Source organism: Ursus maritimus, unplaced genomic scaffold (assembly GCF_017311325.1).
Source record: "Ursus maritimus isolate PB19 unplaced genomic scaffold, ASM1731132v1 scaffold_24, whole genome shotgun sequence".
In the NCBI taxonomy this organism is placed as follows: Eukaryota; Metazoa; Chordata; class Mammalia; order Carnivora; family Ursidae; genus Ursus; species Ursus maritimus.
Window position 1 is genome coordinate 20,552,413 of NW_024424897.1, and position 16,886 is coordinate 20,569,298.

Here is a 16,886-nt window from a genome sequence, read left to right on the forward strand (position 1 = left end):
GATAAATTGTCTATGGAAGCCCTTTATCTTGTTCTTATAAGCAGCTCTTACTGGGGCTTGCCCAGCAGGGTGGGCTGGTGTTGGTATCAAACAGTGTTTCTGCTTTTCTAATTCTCCAGTGGGTAACTCTTCATCTCTTTTAGGCAAATGTCAGTATCTTGGTCTGTGTGTGTCCAATGATAGCACTCCTGGCCTCTCCTTGCCATTCATCTACATTAAAATAGAATAAATCTGTAAGTGGCCCAATATGATACTTTGTATTTCCCAAAGAATGCAGTTTACATTTCTCATGATGAGAATTTTAAGTGCCAGTACCTGGCCATCAGAGAAGATGGTTTTGGGAAGGAGTGGGAGGCTTCCTAAGACCTTTAAAGTTCTGCCATGGGAGGATGGTCTCAGCAGATCTGCCCTGATTCCACTCTGAGGTTAAGTGCCCCTGGTGAGTTTGCATGTGATCTCTCCCACAGAAATAGCTTTGGCTTCCATAATAAATAGTATCTTTAAACCTCAACTGCAATTTTCTCACATCTGGTGACCAGAAGCCTTACCACGGCGTCTGGCACAATTACATGGGCAGGTATAAAACCTTCTTGTTAGGATTTGATTTGTTCATCATGTTTATTGAAGGGTCATTGACTAGAGACAATGGCATTGCTTCTGTAAAGGTAAGGATTCACAGCACACAGTAAGTGCAATAAACAAAAAACAACTGCCTTCCAGAATTCCTGGGAAATGACTTGAAACTTGGCTCTTTTCTCAATAAACCCAAACCCTCTCAGCTATTATAATCTAATGACCAAGCAGCTATGCAGCAATCATGGTTATTTCTACTCAAGTGGTGGGAGGAGTCCTGTTTTCTAAACTCTGCCCTCTACTTTTGAAGATACAGGGATACTTACCTCTGGGTCATTTGGCTTGGAGGTACCAGCTGCTGTAATGGTTTAGGGATCCCCATGGACATTTTTGCCAATCTACAGCACAGCATTCCTTTCTAATTCTTTAAAAAAGTGCCACTGTCTAGATTTTTCTCTTTTGAAGCCTGGGGCATCGAAGAAGGGGGGAGGGGAACAGAAAAGCTAATGAATCCAACTATTTGCTTTATGTTATTTGATCTGATCCAATAGGGCTTCAATCAGTTTGGTACTGATTTTAAAGCAGCACATCCATGCCATATCTCTCTAAAGGTAGAGATTCAGGCAGGAGGGGCAGAGAGTTGCGGATTGTGAATGTGGTTAAGGATGGCAGCGCCTTCAAAGCATTATGCTCTGGGAGGCCACACATTTACTCCAAATCTGCTGTCCTTTAGGAAAGCACATTTGAAGCTCCACATTGGAAATGACTTTCAGAATCACCCAAGAAAATGCACATTATTATTTTACACTCACAATGTGTTTCTGACCCATTAAAGAGGCTACTAAGTTTAGTTGTTTATCCCATTCACTAGGCTTGGTTCCAAATGATATCTGGCTGGTCTCAAAAATAAACACACCCTGAGAAGATGAAGATTTGCCTTCAGGAGGATAACCAATAGAAGGTGTCCCAGACTGTGAGGTCAGCTTTGTAGAAGGGGTGATCTGAGTGGTGCCTGTAGAGGAGGAGTTAGTACGTAGCTTCCAAAAGGAGCTGCTTTAAGGGGTATCTGCCCTGTTTTGAGCACTGATAGATTAAACATAAAATCCTCATAGTTTGTGTCTCCATCTGGAATAGCGTGAGGACAGAACATCTGAGGGCAGAACATCTGTTTGCCAAAATGTATTGATGGTCACGAGATGCTATTAAGCATGTCATGAGGTGGTGGCTTTTCATGATCACATCCTTTGGAGAACTGGGCTTAGATGTTTCTCCTTCAAATAAACCAAGGGTTTCCTTTTTTCAAGATTTTAGCAGGTATTACACTTACTTTGTAGACTTCCTTCTATTAGAATAGAAATGACCTTTGGTTTTTTGATAGAGAACAGGCTTTTGTTTCCTGGCCCAGTCTAATTTGGGAGGGGATACTGTCTAGTAGTGGTTGAGCTTCGTTGAACTCAATCCATTTGTGCATTATTTCATCTCAGGAGTGAGGAGATTGGAAGAGAGACAGTTGGTGTGATGGAGAGAGCATGGCTGTTGGAGTTAGAGAAGTTTGGGTTTGAATGCTGGCTTACCATGTAGGAGCTCTGGGACCGTAGGCAACCTCTCGGAGGCTTGGTGTCCTCATCTACAAACCCCACAGGGTTTTGTGAGGTCTGAAGGAGACAATGCATATGAGGTGCTTTGAACAGTGGATGCTCAGTAAGCAGGAGCCATTGCGATGACACTCATGTTGTGTGTAAGGGTAGGTACTCCCATGTTGTTCATTTCCTTAACGTTCTGTGAACATTGAGTAATAGTAGAAATGGGCCTGGGGGACTTCTTACAGCCCCCTAAGGAGAGGGGAGAATTGCCTCCATCTTGCCTGGATGGAAGGGCAAAGGGCTGTTTAACAGGATGGCCTTGTAGGTCCGCTCTGATCTCAGCTTCCAGGATTCCCTACCGAACAGTCTAGTCTCCAGGTGGGTTTCCTTAAGTAGCTGTTCTCACAGAGTCCTCAATGAATAGGAGCTGGATGAGCCACCGATGTTTCCTCCTTTAGGAGTAAGAGGCATAGATGTGCCCCTCTCTGGGGGACAGGGTATAGCTGTCACCCCAAATCAACGCCCTGTGAACAAGTGCTGTTGTTGGCAAGGAAATGGGTTGGTCACTTTGAAGGTCTTACTTAACCAACCAGCATAATCGGTGAGGAGTTCTGACTTAGCAGGAAGCCAGGGTAGAGCATTTTATGAGGTAAAGGACTCGCGTGAGGTGGCTAAATAACAAATGGAAAAATGGGTAAATAGGGTAAAAGGGGATAATGGTGCGTGTGGACACCACACCCATTGCTGACAGAATATAAAGCCCTGGAAAGGACCAGGGCTTACACCAGAGAGAGCAATCAGCCTTCGAAACTGACCTTCAGAGCTCCACTCCCTCCAGCACCATGTCTTACAACTGCTGCCTGCCCAACCTGACCTGCCGCTCCACCTGCTCCTCCCGGCCCTGCGTGCCCCCCAGCTGCCACACCTGCACCCTGCCCGGGGCCTGCAACATCCCCGCCAACGTGGGCAACTGCGGCTGGTTCTGCGAGGGCTCCTTCAATGGCAGCGAGAAGGAGACCATGCAGTTCCTGAACGACCGCCTGGCCAGCTACCTGGAGAAGGTGCGCCAGCTGGAGCGCGAGAACGCGGAGCTGGAGAGCCGCATCCGGGAGTGGTGCCAGCAGCAGGTGCCCTTCGTGTGTCCCAGCTACCAGTCCTACTTCCGGACCATCGAGGAGCTCCAGCAGAAGGTGAGGGGGTGGCCACCATGCTGCTGATTTAGTTAACTATTTATTTAAATTTAACGTACCAAGGTCTGAGTGGATCTAAGACTATTCAAAGCGACGATGATAAAGGCATTGACTTCATTGGCTTAGGTAGGACACATCAAATTATCTTAGAAGATCTATTTGGGAAGCCCCATGGGGGAGGATAGGGACTGGGATAGGGTAAGACATTAGACTACGATCAGTCCTAGCAAACTTACATTGCTTCTTACCTAAAACCAGAGTATCTGAGTTTTTAGTTCTATTATGATTTTTTTTTAGGCTTATAGCATTAAAAAAATGCACCTGAATTATTTCTTGGAGCTAGTGATTTCCTAAGTGGATCCTCAAATACTTAAAGCCTTTCAAAGCTGTAGCCAGAGGCTGTGCCAGTGGCAAAGTAAAAGAGCTGTTGGCCCCATAAGCCCCATTAATATACACAGACCCTGTACGATCTACTAGAGCAAGCATGCGGGTGAGAGTTCAGGGCCAGAAATGAAGGAGGAGAAGTGAAGATAAGTAAAGAATCAGCATAGAGGTGGGGCTTAATACATGGTATAGGTCAGGGAGGGCTTCCCAGGAGAGGAATATATGAGCAGGGTGGACGGATGAGAAGGAGTTTATATTCGATGGCACAAGCCTTTGATTCTCTGAGGAGATTAACTGTCCACTGCTCAGTACTGCTAGCAAAGTGAATGCCAGAAAGGGCCATGCAATTTGAAGAACATGCATTCATTTGCCCATATTTACTGAATACACAGCACGGTGCGTGAGCGAGGGAAAAAGTACAGAGTGAGACAGTGTCTTTCCTTCAGGAGCTCGTGGTCTAACAGGGGAGACAGACATGGCTGGAGTGAAGGGGAGAAGCATAACTGGCTAAGTGCTAAGTACTGTTCAGGGTGCATGGAGGAAGTGACCCCCTGCAAGAGCTGGGGGGCAGACGGGGAATGTGGGTCATGCAGGTGGTCTTGCTAGGTGGGTGAAGACATCCCAGGGCATTCCAGATGGAGGGAGAAGCTCTATGCAAAAGCATGGATAAGGACAATATGAAGGAGAGTAGAAAGAGGTCAGCAGGACTGGAATAAGGGGATGGGAGGGTAGGAAAATCAGCCTGTTCTGGTTTGGCTGGGATTTTTCTGGGTTTAGCATCCTAGGAGCCCCCTATTTCTAAGCAAACTGGGACAGAGGTCACTCTAAGGAAGGCCCAATATCCAGTATGCTCAATTCCTGCAGGAAGCCAGAAGCAGACCAAAGAGAGAATTCACGACAAAGGACACATTTCTCCTTGACTGTTTTAGTTTTGAAATGAACAGTGCTATTAATTAATCCTCCTTTTATCCCCAAACTGAAAATCTGGGAAGACTCAAAGCTATTTGGAAGGAACGTGTATTTGAAAAAAAAAACACCAGCTTGTCACTTTGAGCTATAAGGCATTCCTTCTTAGTATAACTCATTTCATAATGAATCCTGTCCCCAGATTCTGTGCAGCAAGTCTGAGAACGCCAGGCTGGTGGTGCAGATCGACAATGCCAAACTGGCTGCAGACGACTTCAGAACCAAGTAAGATTTTTCTAACCATCAGGGCAATCGAGTAATGGGGCGCTCAGTTGCAATGTGATGAACTCTGTCCCGGGTGTGTCTAAGCAGAAGTGGGCTGGCGTGGCATTGGGAGGATTCTGGCATCGGGTAGTTAGGTTAAAGGTCAGTTTCCTCACTGAATGCAAGAATGCTGCCTTTTAAGCTTATTTTTAAGGAGGCAAAGAAGTGACCCATTCTCTCTCTTTTTCAACTTAATACGCGGACCAAGTTTAAAAGTGAATTTCACACCTGTTTCTTAGTATATGTGCGTCACTATCAGCCCATCAGAAAAAAAGTTATTAAATCACCAAAATAGGAGGCAAAATCCATTTCGGAATATCATTTTTTCTAGGTGTGATCATTACAGTCATAGGAATCCTTTGCATTTTTTGTGGGACTTTATAGTTTACAAGTATTTGTGATTACTATGTCATTTCTTCATCTTCAGACCAACCCTGTGAAATGTTAGTTTGGTTTCCATTTTGTAGATGAAGAAGTCAAGGCCCAGAGACATGAAGGAATTTATCCATGGTCATAACTGCAAGGCTGAACCTAACTGATGTCTAATTCAGTGTGTTTTGTTTTTTTTTTAATCACAAGACCAGGTTGCTTTCAAGGTGGTTGGAAAGGATGGGGGGACAAGCTGTATAATAGGCATATGGAGTTCACCAACTCAAAGAGGCAAGACAGGGCTTAATCCATAGCAGCCTGTGCAAATCCTTAGAACAAATGCAGTTAATATTAGATTAAAACTGCACATAGGCCCCCCACCAATACCTTCTTTATGGATCTCAGGGATCTCAGGGAGAAAACAGGTCTTTTTACTCAGCATGGTGGTATTTTTTCCCCTTCCAAAGAGGGAATTTTTTAAAAAATTCAAAAAATGTCAAAATGTAATGAATTTGACTAGGTCAGCCAAGTAAAGCCCTAGGAAAAGTCTTCTTTTTTGACTCCCTTTGACCTTCCACTGTGTGTGCAGGTATGAGACGGAGCTGGGCTTGCGGCAGCTGGTGGAGTCAGACATCAATGCCCTGCGTAGGATCCTGGATGAGCTGACCCTGTGCAAGTCTGACCTGGAGGCCCAGGTGGAGTCCCTGAAGGAGGAGCTGCTGAGCCTCAAGCAGAACCACGAGCAGGTGAGGGAGTCCCAGCCCCCATCATCCTATATGGAGAGTCCCATACCTCCCTTGAGCAGGATAAGGTTGGTGTTTGCTAAGCACTCTAGAGCTAACACAACATTTTGCTCCTTGCTCAAAACACACTTGGTGGATTTTGGGGGAATGAGTCATAAGTTTACCTAAAAGAATGTGGTCAGCTGACTTATTTCTACTTGGGGCCAATATATGGCCAAAAGTCCACACGAAGATCTTTAGTGTACTTCCTACTGCTTGACAAGATCTATTACCTTTTGAAGGTGCCAAATTAAGAACCAAGACTATAAGGAGACAGCAGACTTCCTAGTATTATACATCATCTAGATACTGGAACCCAGTGGATGGATGGATGGATGGGAAAACTGAGAGAGATGAAGGAATTTAAATAATGGTTGGCTCGGACTTCACGGTTGAATGTAATAGTAGGATGTCAGATGCCTATATCAAAGATTAGATGTTTTGAAGAAAAGGAGACTACTCTAAGTAGACAGTATATAAAGGGAGAAGGCCATGAAATAAATGGGAGGAGTTATACCTCTGTATTTCTCTGTATTTAAGTAGCAATAATTACAAACCAGATACCATGCCAGACTTATCACTGAGCAAAGGGAAAATCAGAAAGAAATGATAGAATCTTGGATTGGAAAGAAACATTAGCAATCACCTATTCAAGCAGCCTCATCATGATGATGAGGAGACACTCAAACAGGAGGCCTGAATCACACAGAGGTAACTTCGCTGGGTTCTATGTCAACTGGGCTTCAACTCATATTTCCTAATTCCATTGCAATCTTCTCCCCACCATACTGGACTCCCTCAAAGAGAGTTTATTTATAGACTTTTTTCCTGTGGGTTCATTCCTCTCCCTTCCGCCCCCAGGAAGTCAACACCCTGCGCTGCCAGATCGGAGACCGCCTCAACGTGGAGGTGGACGCAGCTCCCACCGTGGACCTGAACCGCGTGCTCAACGAGACCAGGAGTCAGTATGAGGCCCTGGTGGAGACCAACCGCAGGGACGTGGAGGAATGGTTCACCACCCAGGTGGGCATCTCAGCACGTGGCCGCTCGAGACCCTTGGCCCCGCGGGGCCCCTGAGGCAGGGTCTGACCCTGTCTTCTCCCCTGTGCTGTTTCAGACCGAGGAGCTGAACAAGCAGGTGGTGTCCAGCTCGGAGCAGCTGCAGACCTGCCAGGCGGAGATCATCGAGCTGAGACGTACGGTCAACGCCCTGGAGATCGAGCTGCAGGCCCAGCACAACCTGGTGGGTGTTGTTCAGGGTACTGGCCACACTCTCCTGACCTCGGGGAGCCTGGGACTTCTCTGGAACCCCCTGGAGAAGCTCCCTGAGGAGCAGCTCTGTGACATTCCTTACCTTCTCCGCGCAGAGGGACTCCCTGGAGAACACGCTGACGGAGACCGAGGCGCGCTACAGCTCCCAGCTGGCCCAGGTGCAGTGCCTGATCAGCAACGTGGAGTCCCAGCTGGCCGAGATCAGGTGTGACCTGGAGCGGCAGAACCAGGAGTACCAGGTGCTGCTGGACGTCAAGGCCCGGCTGGAGTGCGAGATCAACACGTACCGGGGCCTGCTGGAGAGCGAGGACTGCAAGTGAGTGGCCAGCAGGACATACCCCTGCAAGGCACACACACAGCTTTACTCAAGAACAAAACAGAGACTTTGCAGGTCAAGCTTCAGAAGCCAATGTGTCTGCAGAGACCAGAGATTTCTGTTGCAGTAGTGTACCATGGAGGGTATTTTTTGCTATCATTACCTGGCGGGAAGGTATATTCTGTTCCAAAAGATACTCATGAGACTAGATTATTTTCTCCAACTGATGAGCCTTTGGAGGCTGATGCATAAATGAAGCTTTGTGCCTTCACGGTTGGCCTGTCTCAGCAGAAGGGAAAACAAAACTATAACAATCATCACATATATTTGAATAGCTTTTGGATTTAACCCGCATTTTCAAATCCACTGTCCCATTGGTCCTTGTTGGAATCATGTGAAGCAGGCAGAATGGGGACAGTATAACCGTCTTATAGATGAGCATTTGAATGCTGAAGGAGAACACAATTCGTTAGCTCACGGAGTACAGCTCTCGTCACCCGACAGTATTTTCATGAACACATTCTGTGTGCTATGTGTTACCAATCCCGTCTTACAGGCGAGGAGGCTGAGGCTCAGAGGGGAGAAGGGACTTCCCCATGTCTCCAGGGTTATAGAATGAGGGCTGGAATTCCACCTTCAGTCTTCTTTGCTCTTTTCTGCCACTGTCTCAGAGTTCTGTAAAAGGAGCAATCCAAACAAGGCTTTGGCTTCCTAAGATGCCAGAGAAAGGTTTCTGCTTTTTCTGTCTCCTTGGGTTGAGCTCTTTCTTTTTAAAAATTATCCCTCCCATGCTGACCAACTATCAATTCTGTGTCCCAGGCTGCCCTGCAACCCCTGTGCCACGACCAACGCATGTGACAAGCCCATCGGACCCTGCGTCACCAATCCCTGCACCCCATGTGGCCCACGCTCCCGCTGTGGGCCCTGCAGCACCTTTCGGTGCTAGATATCCTGGGGCCAGCAAGAGGACTGCATGAAGACAGAAGGACCATCAATGGACCAGCCCTGATTACCTGCCAAGTATCAGCCACAGAAGCCAGCCCCAGGCCTCCTCGTAAATCACGGTCTGGAAGGAGAGCAAATGCCCAGGTGTGGCCTGACTCTGAGCCGAGCCCACCAGATTCCCTTCATTCAACACTGCTCTCTTATAGTTGTTCTGTGACCTGATGATCTGATAGGTCTGGGCTGCGAAGGTGTCCTACCGGGTGTGTTGTGGTTCTTTCTGTTGCTTTGACCTTCCTCGCAGGTCCCTAAATCCCTTTGGAAATCTAATAAACTTTCCTCTTGCAAAGCAGTGACGGTTCTCATTTGTATTCATTCTTTCCAAAGTGTTCACTCTGTATGTGCTTCTTATAAAGCCACTTGAAAGCACAGGAGGACTGTGTCATTAATCCTCTCCCCAGAGTGCTTCATCACCATTAATTAACATTCATTAGGTGCAGTGAGTCTGGCGTCCACTCGGGCCAGCCAGGAACCAGTGGGGCCACTAAAGGCAAGAGGCCTCATCCAAATATGGTGAATATTCACTATGGGAGCTGACTCAGTACTGCACCACGGTTAACATTTCTAGAAAGTTCCACTTTTTCTTTCCGAGTGCCTGCAAGAAGAGGGACAGAAGCTAACATTTACCGAACACCAACCAAGTACCAAGAGCTGTATGACTGATTTTCTTTCTAATTCACACGGTGAGGAGCTCAGAGCTCATTGTCAATCGCACATGAGGTATGACTGTGAGGGAATGAAACCCACCCCTAAAAGCACCCGGATCTTATGCATCCTTCAACACTATCACAAGGGGGAGGGATGATTTTCTTGGTACCTCAGACATCTCTGAGACTCTCCTTTGGGAAATACTGAAGGATTTATAATAGTAAAAAGGGCATCTCTTCTATCTGATATTACCCAACAGATTTTTATAAAGTGTTTCTCTTCTTGCTTGGCTTTTGTAACCACGAGGACTACAACTGGATTTTGGGAACAGCTCCCTTCCCTACCCAAAAAGAAGTTCTTCAGAATCAAACTAGGATATTAAGTCTCTGGTCTCTGCCACTATTAAAGTGACAGTTATGCTGGTGCCCTGCCCCCACTGGTGTCTACTGATGTCTGGCCATGCTCGATGGCTCCCACAGCTGTGCACGCTGTGGCCCGCGCAGGGCCACTGTCCTGTCTTGGGCTAAACTGCTAGTTAAGTCTTCTCTCCTTGAGATGAAGCTGGCTGGCACTCTGTCCCCCTGCTATGACAATGGCCCTCCAACGCTGGTCATAAATCCTTGTCTTAACACAAGGTTAAGGTTCCCTTAGTGTCCGCTCTTCTGTCGTGGATATTTCTGGTGCTGCTGGACCTCCCTTACCCAGCCACGGCCCTGGAAGATGACAGAGTGACACTATAGGCTGTGCTCAGAATGTCCCAGGCCCAGCTGGCGTACTTTGGCCTCTCTCCCTTTCTTCCCAGGAGCCACCTGCATGTTTCCTATGAATACCTTATGTACTCTATGCCATCCATTCTCTGTACGTGCTGGACTGCTGTCCACCCCCAGGAACCAACAGCCGCCTTTACCAGGGCCATGTGCTTCCCAAACACCCAGTTCTCTGCCTTGTGAGTGAGAGCTCCAATCCATCAGCACAGTAAATACACCTTTCTTATTGTTCAACGTGTAAAGCATCAAACGAAACTTTGCCTCTATGTTAGACAAGACTATGTCAGTGGAACAACTGGGTCTGGGGGAGGCTGTCCTGAGGCTTGGTCTCTGCCATGGTGCTTTCTTTGGTGAAGAAGAGAGAGGAGTGCCAGGGAAATCACTTTGTCCCAGAACACAAACTGATTTCTGAGATGTCTGGGTGGGGTTCAGTGTTATGACTCACCTCACACATGGGGCAAGACACACGGCGCTGAAGCCCGCCGCCAAGGATCTGCGATTCGCCACTTGGTGTAACAAGGCGCTGCTGCTATTTCTCACTGTAAATCGCGAATTATGAAATATTTCAAACATCTGAAAGTACAAAAAAATAACAAGACACTTATAAACCCACAACGAAGATTTAAAGGATGCCAACCTTGTACTGTGTTTACGCCATTGCTGTGGGGTTTTTTGTTTGGTTGGTTTGGTTTCTGGAAATAAAATGTTACGAGTTGACACAAAACTCCACCTTTATCCATCCTTCTCCCCCTCCTTTCCCCTAGAGGTAATTGCTATTCTGAACTTGGTGGTGCGTCCTTCTCCAAAGAAAACATTTCTAAAAATTATACATGGTTACATCCATGCACAGTGCGTGAGTGTGTCACGTTAGCAGTTTCAGCTAGAAAATATAAGTGGTATAAATCTTACCATTAATTTTCTCCATTCAGCATTATGTTTCTGAGATTTATCTGTGTTAATACACATTATTCTTGTCATTTATTTTAACTCTTTTGTAGTATTTCAGAATGAAAACACATCACGTTTTTATTTACTTACTCCACTGCTGAGGGACAGTTAGGGTCTTCCTCCCTTCCTCCCTCCCTTTCTCCCTCCCTCCCATCCTCCCTCCCTCCCCTCCTTCTTTCCTTCCTTCCTATGTCCCTCCCTCCCTCTCTTTCTTTCCTCCCTCCCTCTTTTTCTTTCTTCCTTCCTTTCTCTTCCATTCTTCCTTTTTCTTTCTTTCTCCCCTTCCTCCCTTCCTCCCTTCCTTCCTTCCTTCCTCCCTTCCTTCCTTTCTCCCCTTCCTTCCTTTCTCCCTTCCTTCCTCCCTTCCTCCCTTCCTTCCTCCCTTCCTTCCTCCCTCCCTCCCTCCCTCCCTCCTTCCATCATTATAAACAGTGTTGCAAGAACATCCTTGCCCATGTCTCTTTATGTACCTGTGTGAGTGAGTCTCCAGAGCAGTGGTTCTCAAAGTGTGTCCTGGGAACCTGGGAAGCTGTTAGAAATGCAAATTCTTCAATCCTTCCCCCGACTTACTAATTCCAAAACTCTGGGGGTGGGGCCCAACAAATTTGTTTTTTGCTTTGTTTTATTTCGTTTTACAACTTTGTAAAAAAGTTCTGGGTATATAGCCAAAGGAAATGAAGTCACTGCCTCAAAGAGATTATCTGCACTTCCATGTTCAATACAGCATTATTCACAATGGCCATGATATGGAAACAGATGTCTGTAGATACGGATAACTGAACAAAGAAAAAAAAACATATACAACAGAAGGGCAAAAAAAGAAAGTGATCTTTTCTAACTTATTTCACGTAAATTCAATTAGTTAACATATAGTGTATCTTTAGTTTCAGAGGCAGAGTTCACTAATTCATCAGTTGCATGTAACGCCCAGTGCTCATTACATCACGTGCCCTCCTTAATGACCGTCACCCAGTCCCCGCATCCCTCATCCACCTCCCCTCCAGCAACCCTGTTTGTTTCCTATGATTAAGAGTCTCTTATGGTTTGTCTCCCTCTCTCATTTCGTCTTATTTTATTTTTCCCTCCCTTCCCCTATGATCCTCTGTTTCGTTTCTTAAATTTCACATATGAGCGAAACCATAATTGTTCTTTTCTGATTGACTTATTTCTTTCAGCATAGTATCCTCCAGGTTCCACCCACGTCAATATAAATGGTAAGATTTCACCAAAAAGAAGGCAATCTTGTCATTTGTGATAATGTGGACAAACTTGGAGGACATTGTGTTAAGTGAAATAAGCCAGACACAGAAAGACAAATATTGCATGGTCTTTCTATGTTTTAAACATTTTTTTAAAGATTTTATTTATTTATTTGACAGAGATAGACAGCCAGCGAGAGAGGGAACACAAGCAGGGGGAGTAGGAGAGGAAGAAGCAGGCTCCCAGCAGCGGAGCCTGATGCGGGGCTTGATACCACAATGCTGGGATCACCCCTGAGCCGAAGGCACATGCTTAACGACTGAGCCACCCAGGCGCCCCTAAACATTTTTTTAATTAAAAATATTTTTTTGAGTATAGTTGACACATGATGTTACATACAACTTCTGCATGATCTCTCTTACATGAGAAACCTAAAAAAGTTAAACTCATAAAAGCCAGAGAGGGACTGGGGGTGAGGAAGATGGAGCAATGTTGGTCAAAGGGTGAAGTTTCGGTTATAGAGGATGAATACGTTTTGGAGCGCTAATATATAGTGGGGTGATGACAATTAACAATACTGCATTGTATTTTTTGGAAATTTTCTAAGAAGATAAATCTTAAATCCAGCACACACACACACACACACACACACACACACACACACACGTAACCAAGTGGAGGTGATGAAGAAGTTATTTAGCTTGATCGTGGTGCTCCTTCCAGAATGTATGCACATGCATATGAAAGCATCAAGTTGTACACCCAGCAATCTGTTTTCACTTTCAAATTTGAGAAGCGCCCTCGGACTTAGCAAATACTGCCAATACATGCGGGCAGGATGCATCTTGTTTTAGTCTGCAGTTTTCTTGTTCCTAGTGAAATTAAGCATTTAAGAAACATTTTGATTGGTCATTCAGGCTTCTTTTCTATAAATTCAATAATCATGGAATGCCTACAATGTCCTAAAACTGTCCTAGGTGTTGGGTCAGGGTAGTGAAAGAAACGAAGACCTGCTCTCAAGGAGCTTGCTTTCAGGTGGGGAGACAGGCAGTAAAAAGAGTCAGACAAATATGATTGTGTCAAGGGGTAGGTGCTAAGAAGAAAAATAAAGCTGGGTGCTACAGACTGTGTCCCCCAGATTTTCCTGTTGAAATCCTTGTCCCCGGGGTGATGGTATTGGGAAATGGGCCTTTGGGAGCTGATTAGTTCTGAGGGTGGAGTCTTCATGAAAGGGTTAGAACCATTATAAACAGAGACTCCAAGAGCTCCCTCACCTGTTCTGCCATGAGAAGACTTAGTGAGAATACTGCTGCCTATGAACAAGGAAGTGGGCCCTCACTAAACACTGAATGCTGAATGTGCAGGAGCCCTGATCTTGGACTTCCCAGCCTCTAGATTATGGCTGATAGATTTCTATTGTTTATAACCATCCAGTCTATGGTATTTTGCCACAGTAGCCGGAATGGCCTAAGACACTGGGCAACAACGGGACAGAGAGGGATGGAGGATGAAGCCTTTTAGATAGGCTGGTCAAGGCACTGAATGTCTGATGAAGAAAAGTAGGGTGTAGTCTATTTCTATTTAATTTCACTACTGACACATATGGATTTATTTTTAAAATCTTATTTTGTGCTTTCTATTAATCATGATTTTTTTTTCTTTGCTTACTGCTTTCTCCTTTCCTGACAGCTATTGGAATGATCTTGTTTTCTTTGTGGATATTTATTCTTAACTTTTAAACGTGCAGACTTAACACTATCTAATTTTAACTAATCTCTCTTCCTGCATATAAAACAAGATGCAAAGAAGTTTTGATTTATCTTCTTTATTTTTTTAGGTTCTACCTTGTTTTTACACTCCAAAATCTGGTCATTGTTATTATTATTTTTAGAATTTCCTGCATGTTTATGGTTTGTTTGCTTACAAGGCTTCTCGTACTTTCTTGCTCCATTCTGGTTTTAATTTCTTGTTTTCTGACATACATTCTTCGGTAGTTCTTATGGAAACTGTAAGTGATAAGTTCTCTCAGTTATTGTATGAAATATGTCTCCTTAGTGGTTCCTCCTGCAGGATAGTTTAGTTCGGTGTGGAATTCCAATAGGTGGCTATTTTCCTTCAGCATTTTGAAGTTGTCATACCCCTGTTTTTTGGGTTTTGTTGTCGGCTCTGAAAAGCATATTGCCAATCTAAGTGTGGTTCCATTTTGGTAATTCTTTTATTTTTTTTTCTTCCTCTCTTTGTTTCCAAGATTGTCTCTTTGTCTTTAAGTGTTATGTGGCTTCACTATATTATGTCTAGAGGTGGTTTTGTTTTCCTAAGTAGGATCGATGTGCTTCTTGAATTGATTCATGCCTTTCAATACAAGTGGAAAATGCTCAGCCATCGTATTTTTTGATCATCATTTCTGTCCTAGTCTATTTTCCACTTCTGAATTCCTTTTTAAAACATAGCTTTATTGAAGTATAATTCATTTAACATAAATATAATTCATATACCACAAAAATATGAAGTTTATAATTCAATGGTTTTTGATGTACTCATAGAGCTGTATAACCACTACCACAATTTTAGAACATTCCACCACCTCAAATAGACATCTTGTACCCACTGTCCAGTAGTTGCTCCCTAGTACCACCCACCTCTGACCTGGGGAACCATGACGGTGTCTAGATTTGCCTATCTTGGGCATTGCCTATGAATGCAAACATACAATCTGTGTTATTTTTTGACTGGCTTCTTTTACATAGCATGATGTTTTAAATTTAAAGCCCAGTAAGAGACAGTTCAGCCTTAAAAAAAAAAATCTTGCTGTGACAATGAGCATGATTTTTTCTTTTTGTAGTTCACTTTTTCACTAAGGGTACAGTCTTTTGAGAGATATGGGTTTTTCCAGTAGTCTGAGCTCCAGCTCTGTCATATGGACTGAAGGTCTTTTCCCCTGTCCCTCATTTCTAATTTACTCTTTTCTAACCTAGACTCTTTTCACCAACTTCCCCTGTGACCTGGAGCAAGTCACTTCCTCTTCTGGGTCAATGTTTTCCCATTTGCAACATATTTGGGTGAAATGACCACTTGAGCCCTTGGTGGCTCCAACATTCTAAGATTCCAGGTTTCATCTGACTCAGACACAATTTCCAGAAGATAAATTCCATCATCCTTTATTTGTGTGGGAAGTCCATTCTTAGGATGTGGTTCAGTGTGAGGTGATCCTAATATGTGATCTTGGACTATGGGCTGGCAGTCAGTTGGCAGAACATTCTTCCAAGGGTTGCTCCTCTTGGCATTCTCTTTGCCTGAAGCTCCTACCCACACCTCAATCACTTTATGAACTACGGGTTGTTTGATCCCATAGGAAGCTTGGTGCCCCTTCATCACTTCCTAATAGCTCTGCTTCAGAGCTGGCAAGGTCAGCAGTTATCACAAGGGTGTGAATGCCAATCATGACAAAGCCTTTATTTCCAGAACAATAAGCTCAAGTGTAATTCAGTGATTATATAGGAATAGGAGCCTTACTTGGGTCCTATACTTCTTTAGAAGACTTGTAAGAATTTGCTTTTGGACTTCTTAATGTAAATTTTATTTCTTTTGCTTGTGTACAAGGAATAGATATGTTTTCAAAAGATCTGGAGAGAACAAAAAAGTACGGAGAAGGGGGAAAAGCATTCAAAACTCTGCCATTTAAAAGCATCCGGTGTTGGGGCCCCTGGGTGGCTCAGTCAGTTGAGTGTCTGACTCTTGGTTTCAGCTCAGGTCATGATCTCAAGGTCATGAGATCAAGCCCTGCATAGGGCTCCACACTCTGCACGGAGTCTGCCTGAGATTCTTTTCCCTCCCTCCCCTCCCCCTCTGTCCCTCCACCTGCTCTCTCTCTCTCTCTCAAATAAATAAATAAAATCTTTAAAAAAAAACATCCAGTGTCATCATTATAGTGTGATTCTTTTTCTCTCTCAATTGTTCTCATTGTTAAACTCATATAATTTTTAATTTAGTTATGACTATGTATACTTTATTTTGGGTAAAGATACTGTTCTTGAGTAATGTCACTATTGTTTGTGTTCTAAGTCACTCCAGCTGATGGGATATAATTGTATTTAAGTTGTTTTAAACTATTGGAACATAATTATATCATCAGTTAGAAATAGTGATTGAAAAAAATGATGATTGAAATCAGCATGGCAATAAGGAACCTTAGTATCACTGAATTCTAACATTTCCATAATCACCCTTTATTTTTCTTCAACATGACATATCTATGGGTAACAAGTACGCTTTTATGGGTTAACAAGGGAGTTTTTTTCTTTTTTTTCTCTTTTTTTTATTGTCTTTGATTTTTGCCCCTAGGTAGTTGACAGATCATACTGGTTGTGAAATTGTTCAATATTTCTGCACTGTGGTGATGGGAACTGGGAATGCAGTGGGGATTAGCAGATTTGGCTTCTAATTATATGATCCTAAGTAAGCCATTTCTCCATTCTGAGCCTCAGTTTCCTCATTTATAGAATGAAAGGCTTGGATAAGATGGTCATTAAGATCCCTGATATCACACCTGTTCCAAGATTTTCCCTCTCTCTGACAATTCTGGCATTTGGGATCTACATTAGGANGTGGAAGAGCGGAAAGGA

General features: G+C 44.3%; 1 protein-coding gene across 1 annotated transcript; it reads left to right on the plus strand.

Annotated features, from left to right (window-relative positions):
* Positions 1 to 2,930: 2,930 nt before the first annotated feature.
* On the plus strand, positions 2,931 to 8,993 carry LOC103672545 (keratin, type I cuticular Ha1-like). Its single transcript, XM_008701257.2, has 7 exons — positions 2,931 to 3,346; positions 4,839 to 4,921; positions 5,919 to 6,075; positions 6,973 to 7,134; positions 7,229 to 7,354; positions 7,479 to 7,699; positions 8,519 to 8,993. The coding sequence occupies exons 1-7, from the start codon at positions 2,999 to 3,001 to the stop codon at positions 8,643 to 8,645; spliced, it is 1,224 nt and encodes a 407-aa protein (XP_008699479.2). The 5' UTR covers positions 2,931 to 2,998; the 3' UTR covers positions 8,646 to 8,993.
* The last annotated feature ends 7,893 nt before the right edge of the window (positions 8,994 to 16,886 follow it).

What these genes read in the sequence shown, in the direction of transcription:
- LOC103672545 (XM_008701257.2), top strand. Translation starts at nt 2,999, where the DNA reads ATGTCTTACAACTGCTGCCTGCCCAACCTGACCTGCCGCTCCACCTGC. An exon ending in TGCAGGCCCAGCACAACCTG is followed by an intron (nt 7,355 to 7,478) that starts GTGGGTGTTGTT and finishes TTCTCCGCGCAG; the next exon opens with AGGGACTCCCTGGAGAACAC. An exon ending in CTGGAGAGCGAGGACTGCAA is followed by an intron (nt 7,700 to 8,518) that starts GTGAGTGGCCAG and finishes TCTGTGTCCCAG; the next exon opens with GCTGCCCTGCAACCCCTGTG.